This window comes from Sinocyclocheilus rhinocerous, unplaced genomic scaffold (genome assembly GCF_001515625.1).
Source record: "Sinocyclocheilus rhinocerous isolate Xijiao unplaced genomic scaffold, SAMN03320098_v1.1 scaffold53, whole genome shotgun sequence".
Taxonomy (NCBI): domain Eukaryota; kingdom Metazoa; phylum Chordata; class Actinopteri; order Cypriniformes; family Cyprinidae; genus Sinocyclocheilus; species Sinocyclocheilus rhinocerous.
The window spans coordinates 1,150,348-1,160,609 of NW_015645538.1; the positions used below are offsets into that span (position 1 = coordinate 1,150,348).

The 10,262-nt window shown below is 38.9% G+C and overlaps 1 protein-coding gene across 1 annotated transcript in view; it reads right to left on the reverse strand.

Annotated features, from left to right (window-relative positions):
* The window catches only part of LOC107706218 (CUB and sushi domain-containing protein 3-like), a 406,816-nt gene that overhangs the window by 35,592 nt on the left and 360,962 nt on the right, over positions 1 to 10,262 (reverse strand). The window contains 2 exon segments of the mRNA XM_016509850.1: positions 8,219 to 8,392; positions 9,610 to 9,795. Coding sequence (XP_016365336.1) covers positions 8,219 to 8,392; positions 9,610 to 9,795 — 360 coding nt within the window.

The following is a 10,262-nucleotide window of genomic DNA, read 5'->3' on the forward strand; positions in this document are numbered from 1 at the left end:
TGTAAACGTAGCCTGGAGTAGGCCACTTTTCTACTCTTAAAATGTTTTAGGGGAAAGCACCGAAGGTGCTTAGGAACCTATTTTACCTGTCAGTTTTCTTCTTCTTCTTCCACTCTGGAAGTCTATGGCAGCTCATAGAACTGCTTGCAGAAAAGTTCTGAAATTTGGCCACACAGATAGAGGACAGTCTGAATATTAACATAGCAAATTTGGAGTCTCTATCTCAAACTTTCTAGCGCCACCAATAGGCCAAATTTGCACTCATATTTCTGCTAATAATTTTCGAACCATAAGGTCTAGAAGCAAAATTATTTTTTCCTCTGATTCCTCATGCAGAGTCGAATGCATACCAAAATGTACATTTCGACAGGTCAAGATTTTTTTTGCAATTTTGAATTATGTGAAAAATCAACTTTTTCGAACTTGTCCTAGATGGTTTGTCTGATTTTCACCAAAATTGATGCAGACTTCAGACTGTCCTGGCAAAAAGTTATCAATCCATTTTGATAGACCCAAACATTGTATAATGCACAAATTAATTTGACAAAGAGCTTGCCAAAGTGGACATGAGGCTATATCTCTTCAACGCTTTATTGTCTTCAGACCAAGCTTGGAGTTTGACCTGACCATGACCTGAGGTTACCTGCACAGTACCGAAGATATGAAAAATGGCTCTTTTTGTATATAATTTCCAAACGGTTTGGCTAGAAATGACAAAACTGTTCTTTAGATTTGGAGTAGCATGCTGAATGATATCCAATTTTCTCATGTTGCCATTAAGCTTCCTGTCAGCCATTTTGATTTTCTTTAAAACCCTACTTTTTCAAATTCCTCTTAGACCATTTGACCCATTGTCACTAAATTCAACTCGGATCATCTTCATGCTGTTCTGGCGAAAAAAGTTATCAAAAGCTTTTTGATATCTCAAACAGTTTTCATTTAACTAAGCGTCCCTTTTGTTGGCATGGTGCCAAAATGGATCTAAGGCTGTTTATCTGCAACACTTTGGTATATTGGCACCAAACTTTGTGTGTGTCATTGTCACCCCTAGTTGACCGCATGCCATTAATTTTGGAGCAGGTCCACCTATTGGTCAAAAGTGACAAATCATTAAATAATATTACAAGTGATTGTATTTATAATTCTTCGGTCATATTGAGTAAAATCATCTTAAAATATCTATAATTACTCAAAGGTCTTAAAGCGCTAGAACCCTGGGAATTGCTAAAATTGGCTCAGATCATCTTCAGACAATGCTGGCAAAAAGTTATCCAAAGATTTCTGATAGACCAAACCATTCTCATAAAGCGTGTTAACAAATCTGATGAAATTTGTGCAAAAATGGACATGAGGCCATATCTTTGCAACACTTTAGCGGATTCTGATTAAACATATTATACCAAGCATTACCTGAGGGCCCATGAGTAGTTTCAGTTCAGCGCCACCTACTGGTCAAAATATATTAAAAATGGACATTTCTGCTTATACCTTGTGACCAGTTTCACCAAAAATCATAAAATTGACCTTGATAGACTTGGAATGGCACACCGAATCAAACAATACCCAATTTACCTTTGTCAGCCTTTTTGGGCATCGACCATTTTAAGCTTCGTAGTAAAATGCTTTATCAACAAATGTCTTTAACAGGGGTCTCCACCCCTGCTCCTGGAGAGCATCCATACTGCTGAGTTCAGCTTCAACCCTAATCACATACAGCTGAACCAGCTAATCAAGGTGTTCAGGGCTACTTAATTACAGACAGGTCTGTTGAAGCTGCTTGGAACTTAATGCCCTGTCCACACGAACGCGGTTATTTTTAAAACTGCAGCTTTTTCTACGCGGTTTGGCCGTTCGTCCACACGCAAACGCAGCACCAGGTCACTGAAACAGAACATTTTTGAAAACGCCTGCCAGGGTGAAGATTTTCAAAAACTCCGGTTGCAGTGTTATCACGTAGACAGCGAAACTGGAGTTTTGGCTTGTAACGTCGGAGCCTGCGCTGTTATCTCCGCCTACTATAAACTTTTTCAGGCTTCTGATTGGCCAACATGGCTTTACGGTTGAGATTATATCGCCACCTGTTGGTTTGGCATGCTCTTGACAGTGCTTCATAGCATGCGTTTGCGTTTTCATGTGGACGGAGATTTTTTTAAAAACGGAAGAAGGAAAAACTCTGTTTATAAAAATACCCGTGTACGTGTGGACATGGCCTAAGTCTGCACAAAGGTAGCTCTCCAGGAGCAGGGTTGGAGACCCCTGGTCTTTACTAAGTAATTCAAGACAGCTCCTTAGCTCTTTATTTTACCTTTGTTGTGCTTGGCCTCTTAATTGCTGCTTGCAGCTAAATTTTAATTTGCTCTTATCCTAGTTTTAAAGGTGCACTCTGTACTTGTTGCACTAGCTGGAATAGCAATAGTCTTGAACTGATCCTGACACAAAGTGTGGATGCAGCAAAAGCAGTAGTTTTTTAGTTACCAATGCTATTATGAATGCGTACAAATGCTCTATTTGCAGCAAGCAATTATTATTTTATTATCTGAAAGAAAGTGTTTTCGACTGATGGGGGTGATATAAAATGTCACAAAAAATTCAAATAGTTAAATGTTGTGCAAAATTCAAATTACATTTTCTTTTCTAGCCTCATAGTGCTGGACTAGCAGCTCATCCAAACCACAAGCAGAAGGAGAAGTAGAAGAACTGATTGGAAGCAATTTAATTTTTTTGCAATTCTGTTTGGGTTCCTTTAGGGACATAGGAGTGACACACTTCACCTTTAAGAAAAGCAGAATCCCTGCGGTCTAAGCTAGCAGCTGCTCTGTCTCAATCAGTGTGCAGTCAGCTCGCTCTATCTGCAGTCAAGCAGTGCCAGAAAGCTCAAGCAGAGCTGGGAAGTTAAGTCTTGAGAGAGGCTCACTGCTAGAGGCTGCTCCTTTAGCTGCAGCCCTCACATACTTACAGCCGCTCTAATTGGACCACAGGAAGTTCAGGTGTGAGCAGGGAGAGAACAGAAGATCTTCCCACCAGGTGGACACTAAAACCCTCACTGATGCAGCCCAGTATATGTGCTAATTTGGTACCAGGCTGTTTCGGGGGCAAAGAGTAAATGGTTGTTTGTTGATTTTAAGAGGGTCGGATCATGTCATAACTTTGTAAGGCTTTACCTCAAGAGACTTCTCTCTGGAAGCAGGCAATTAGAAGAGGCCAGCAACAAGGTCAAAGGCTTGTAATAGCTTTGGTTTGGACTCTTATTAAAACAAAAGGTTGTAAAACAGCACGGGAGAGACTTCTCTCTGGAAGCAGGCAATTAGAAGAGGCCAGCAACAAGGTCAAAGGCTTGTAATAGCTTCGGTTTGGACTCTTATTAAAACAAAAGGTTGTAAAACAGCACGGGACATCGCTAACTGATCTCGAGAGCTGCTCGTGCAACAGTTGCACACACGAAAATATCAGCTCAGTCCTTTCTAACAGTCTGCAGTCCCCTGCGCGAGCGCATGTTTGTGTGTACAAACGCCTTCAGCAAAGCACACAGGAAAAAGGATGAAGTTGCGCTGCTATGATTTTGTGCCATGAAACCCAGAAAACCCTGGAGGCAGATGAACAGTACCAGGAAGGAGAATAAAGCCTCCTAGGACCAAGAGGAAGAGAGATTTCTCTTTTTGTCTAGCTGTTGTTGTCTCTCTGCCTCCTCCTTTCTGGGTCATGGATCTCTGTAGAGGATTGGAGCATATACAGTGGGATTGGAAAGAGACAATGTCTGTATTCACACTTTATGGGTCACAGACACTTAATGCAGGTTTAATGGATAAACAGTGGGTGTTTAAAAATATGCAAACTGCATTTGAGAGTCACATTTATGCAAAGGCTGTCTGGAAGTTTCCAGCAACATGTAATTTTTCTAGGTACATTCACACTGACGGTGATTTGTAATGACAAAGCGAGCAGAAGTGATTTGTTTTCAATGAGAGTTGGTGATCAGAGGCAACATGCACTCAAAAAATGGATTTTTCCTGCTTGTGCAATTTGGTTAATTAAAGTGAGCTAATGCAACACAATTCTTGAACATTTTGTCACAGCTTAATTTCATTGCGTGCAATCAATTTGAATTGGTCAAATGGAAGTTTACTTAATCCATTTGTGTTGGGACTACATGAGGCATGTTGGACATTACTGTGAACATTATTTTTTCAAATCTGTTCTTTAATTCACTTAGTACTATACCAAATTACATCATGGTTATTTTAGTCTTTCTTGTTGTATGCTATAAAGAAACAAGTCAATAGGCAATCTTTAGTACAAATCGAATGTAAAATTAAACATAGGTATTATAGTAGCAACATATTGTAGTAATACTTTTATTATTAAACATTATTTCATCAATTTAACAGTATTAAGTAATAGTACAAAGTAAGCTATACAATAATGCTGAGCGGAGTTTGACTTGCGTCACTGTACCTTCTGTCCTCATTTAAAAAAAAATGCTCTGTGATATGACAACATCACAATTTGATGTTTAATCTACACTGCCGCTTAGGGTTGGTAAGATTTTTAATATTTAAAAAAAAAGAAATATCACAAAGGCTGCATTTATTTAATAAATAATATTAAAAAAGTTATTACAATTTATAAAAATGTATTTTTTTTATTATTATTATAAATATATTCGTAAAATTAATGCTGAGATGGCAAAGCTGAATTGTCAGGAGCCATTACATTCGCCAGTGTCACTTCAGAAATCATTCAAATATGTTTATTTGCTAAAGAAACATTTCTTATTATAAAAGTTCAAAAACAGGCTTAGTATTTTTGTGGACACTGTTATACTTTTTTTCAGGATTCTTTGTTGAATTGAAAGACATCCAAGTGCAAAATGACAACAACAGAGATCCAGCGACCAGCAATATCTATTGTTGAACAACTGAAGCCATTACAGTTAGCACATCTTACTAACCGTAACAACAGCAGAAGCATCATGGGAATGAGGCGTGACATTGCTGATTACAAAAGCAGAGCTGCTTAGCCTAACAAATGCTCAGTCTGAACAGTTACAGACAGTATTTTAGTCATCTTAACCACACACATCACCACAAGCCATTTGTGGTAATTCTTTAAACAATCTCAAATACAATGGACTAATTTATAGCTTGAAAAAAATTGCACATCAAGTGTTTATTATGAACAATGATTCTGATGGCTGGATTAAAAACACAAGGACACTACAATCAACCAAACCAATCAAAGTTCAGTATACAGGCTTATACAAAAAGCAGCACAACCTTCAGCACAATTTTTAATAATTCAAGAGCTCCTTCTCAATACCAAAAGCATACAAACATGCAATATTTTATTTTAAGAGGGAGAATGGAGTCCTCCACTACCAAGTCAATGGTTCGGTGCACAAAATCTTTTTTTAAAGGGCACAACAGACTATTCTAGGCAACGAGAGGGACTTGTTGAGCTCACTGAACCACAGTATGTGGTATAACACCATTCAAAATGCCAGTGACTGAGCAGTTCTCTCACTATACTCCTTTCCTACGTGTTTATATATAATTCCCTTTAAAGTCTTTAAAGTTAGGTGAGGCATTGGACACAGGGGTCCTTGATTCGCAATAATTCTATGTGACAAAGGCTCAGCTGCCTCTAGCGCACCGAGTTCAGAAATATTTGAAGTGGCCTTGCAGAGCGTTTTGTGCACGGATGGCGTATGGCTTATGTAAAATCTCTCTAAGCCATATTTGGTGCTCAACAAAACTCGTGCTGTACTTGTGGGTGTAGGAACCCACATGTGAAGCCCTTTGAGGTTCCCCTCTGGATTTTTCACAGTTAGTACAAGTTTTCCATTCCATTTACAGAATGAACAATGGAACGGTAGGGTATTGCGTTGTGTTTGTTATGAAATGTGCATGTTCGGTCTGGTCTCTGCAGTTCGTCTTGATTCTGAGAGTCCCCTATTCCTGTTGTAAAGACTACACAACAAAAACAGACATGGACTCCTGCAGTTGCATCTGTGTATTTCTCCATGCCCAAAGCAATCTGCATGTAATCTCAATAAAAAGCACAGAAAATGTATAAAAAACAGCACAGCAAACCCACAGATTAATTATACACCTCACAGATGTCGGACGCAGGCTTAAGGCAGCGCCCCACCAGCCGATTTTTCAGCCGTAAACTTCATTTACATAGTCATCGGACAGTCAGAGGGAGTCCTGGCCGCGTCTCTCAGCAGGAGAGTGTTAACAGCCCCGGCGACTCAAACCTCTACTGAGTTAATGGTTCTGCCACTGGGGCGGATTCTCACGGCCTTGCTGGGCGTCCAATGAGTTTCTTCTCACACGGAAGAACTGACGAGCTTTATTTGAAGACATTTTGCTGCTTGGAAGTCATCCAAACTTATATCCCACCAATAGTTAACTGTGAATGTGCAACTGAGCTATTTTCTGAGGTTCTCCTACACTTAAATGACTAATAAAACAAGTAATTAAATAAAAAGCAGAGGCAGAACAGACTGTGTTTATAGAAAGTAAATCTATTTCTAACTCAAGCTGTGCATAAACATATACTCTCAATAGCAAGCCCTGAAGGAATAAATACACCCATGCATTCAGAGAGAAAAGATACTAAACAAATTGCATGCTAATTCAGCCTATTACAAGTCTGTCTGTGCGGTATTCCTGTTTATCAAGCTACACATTATGAGGACTTGGAATAGGACCCCCTTGAAAATGAGATGGTGCATCTCAAGGGGTTTATCCTCAAGAATAAATTTGTTGCAACTGGAAAGAAATGTCATAGGCTTTAGTCTGTGACCCCTCTTCAATTTAGAACTGTCATTTTGACAGAATGTGGCCAGATTTCAGCAAAAACAGTCAGTAGGTATGAGACCTTAAAGGGTTAGTTCACCCAAAAATGAAAATTAGCGTTTTACTCTCCCTCAAGCCATCCAAGTGTAAATGACTTTCTTTTTTCAGACGAATCCAATCGGAGCTATATTAAAAATTGTCCTGGCTATTCTAAGCGTTATTATTGTAGTGGGTGGGTGTTTCTCTTTAACAGTCCAAAACATGTTAAATAAAGCACGCGCATCCATAATAAAACGTGCCTCACACGGCTCCGGGGCATGAATAAAGGCCTCCTGTAGCGAGTCTATGCATTTTTGTAAGAAAAATATCCATATTTCAAACGTAATAAACACTATTCTCTCACTTCCGCTATCTGTCGTACTCCGACAGAGTATCTCTTCCGGCGGAGTTTCTTTTCTTTCATTTTTGCTCCATGTACGAAAACTGTTTCAAATTGAACTGTCACATGACGCACAGCAATGGTGTTTTATTTCGTGTATGAATCAGTATTTTTTAGACTGATTAAACTTACTAGCACATCACTATATAACATACAGAAAGAGTCGCTGAAAAATCCCCACCACTAAAACATAGACTGACATTCTGGAACACAGACAAAAACAGAATGTTACAAACACTGACAACTCCTAGAGTTGGACTGTATATCAAGACTTTTGGAACAGCGCTCAGCCAATCAAATTGGCTGAAGGCTGAAACAGAACTAGAAATAACTGCAGTAAAATATCAAGTAAATTACATTCCAAGCACAACACTGACAACTATGTTGCTGATTTGTTTTGCTCTGCCAGAGAAAATATTTACAAAAGAAGCCAAAGCAGGAAGTGTTGCTAACACAGGCAACAGACTGATCCAAAACTGTTTTATGAAATATCAGCAATCTTGGAATATCGCCTGCCCAATCAAATTAGTTGACTGGAAATAACTGTTGCATAGTGTTATTACTTTTTCAACCAACAAAGAAAGGAAAAACAAGATTGCTTTGTGGAGGCAGCTAAGTTACGAGCACATGCTGTTTATATACTTTACCTAAGGGCAAGTTCTGCTTTAGCCAGACAGAGTTGCCTGATCATGTCATTGCTATAGGTAAATGGCCTAGTTAGGGTTAAGAGGGCGCTCATATCTGTTCACAAACACAGAACCTGACGGCTTCTGCATCTGTGTGATGTCAACAAGAGAGATGTTTATGCAGGGGTATGATGGAAACCAGCCAATCATCTCTACCAATAAAATGTCAATGACATCAACAATACACTTAATGAAGCTAACACTATCTAAAATCTCTTCTAAGGCAGCATGTAATGGCTCTTAACATCTTTAATTGCGCAGATAGCATTGATGGATGTGTGTGCCCGTCCTACCTGAGCAAAAGGGCATGGGTGCGCTCCAATGGCCGTTGAGCTGGCAGGTTCGCGAGGACTCGCCCTTCAGTTGCCGGCCACCCGTGCAGCTGTAGCGCACCGTGGCGCCAAAGGTGAATTTGTCCCCGCTCAGCACTCCATTGGGAGGAGATCCAGGATGTCCGCAGTCCACCACTATCCAATACACATGCAGATGCAGAAAAGTGCGAACACGGTTACTGGATCGACAAACACTCCTTCAGTACACATTCACATATGATTATACTAAAACATAAAGGACAAAGCTGCTCTTTACTTTTAATTATACAACCATTCCGGTTGATCTCAATGATTATGGTACTAATTCAGCTTCCTGCAGGAGCACTAAGATCAGCACTTTCTGAAAGTTTGCTCCTTTCCTTTGCTCAGACCTCACCGCTTGTGCACACTACTACTAAAATTAGAACATTATTAATGTTATTTAAAATGAATATAAATGAATGCACTACTCCGTATAAAAATAATGGATATAATTTAATTTATATTTATTTTTTAAATATAATAATTTAATGTAATAGTAAAATAATTTAATAAAATATATTTTAATTCAATTAAAATGGTATTAAACGTGCACAGAAACGTCATTGAGCTAACATAAAAATTTTAAAATTATATTAAATGTCATTTGAATGGATACAGTCTTTATGTTCAGATGTAAAACAACATAAAAAATAGAAAAGTCTCATTCACTATAAGCTGTATATGTACAGTATTTGTATGCCAACAGATATGGTGTTCACAAACAGGTGTGAGCACAAATAAATATAAATAAAGCATTGAGTAAAGTGTGCCAATTTCATAACCACTTGAGAAACAATAAACACCTTTCATATAGACCTAGACTGCAAGCAAACGTCAGCGTATTTATGTAGAACGTATCCCAGATTTTATTGTAGGGTCACTTTGGTATTCAAAGAGCCCAGCAACTGGTGTTAGGATCAAACATGTAAAACTACAGGGAAGATTATGCAGACACACAAAGCAGAAGTGGCGACTGGGCGAAAGGGCATCTCTGACAGCAGGGAGTCTTGTCAGGGCAAAATGTAAGCTCCCTGTCGACTTCGCAGCTGCTGCAGAACGTGTCTTACTGAGCTGTACACAGGCTGAGGATGTGCTGTGTTTCAACTTTCACATAATAAAACAGGGATCAGATAAAAAAAAAAAAAAAACCTGACATTGCTAATTAATCTGCCACGGAAATCTGTGTTCCACCTGTCCCTCAATTTCAAGCACTGATCTTAAACAGCGGGAAGAGGGTCGTGCAACTTATTCCCCTTAATTACAGGAATGAATAGGTAATTAGCACCACAATGCCACTGCCAAATTTTCATTGAAAGACGCCAGGAACATACCGATACACTCGGGCAGCGGCTTGTCCCACTGACCCGTGGGCTGGCAGGTGAGGACAGGAGAGCCAAACAGGTAATAGCCGGGGGTGCAGTCGTAGAATACCACCGTGCCAAAGGTGAAGTTTCCATGTTCAATCTTACTCTGCCTGATAGAGTTGGCTGGAATCCCAGGATCAGAGCAATTGACAACTGAATAAAGAGAAGAAAGGAAGAGGACAGAAACAGAGACGTGTTATTTGGCAGAAGCACTAAGCAAGTGACTTCGGTGGAAACAAGTAGGTCAGATGCTCTATGCCTGCAATGCATGCAGAATGAGAATTTGCCATTTTTAGTATGCGTCACAGACATCCACATCCAAAAATACTGTTAGGACACAATAAAAATATCTGAATCTTTGTTAAAAATTCACATAGGACTAAGCTAGAATGTAATGATTTAATTTGAATAAAAACATTTTTAAATGTAATATTGAAATATACAGTATATCTTATATAAATATAATGATTTAACTTATATTTTTTTTGTTTTAACAGTCAAAAACAAAATAAAAATTAAACAAATATCTCATTTCTAATGTTTTATATGCAGATTAAATAGGTTAAACTTTTGGCTTGTCTCCCTAGGCCACAGGAGGGCGCAATGAGCAAAATAATGCA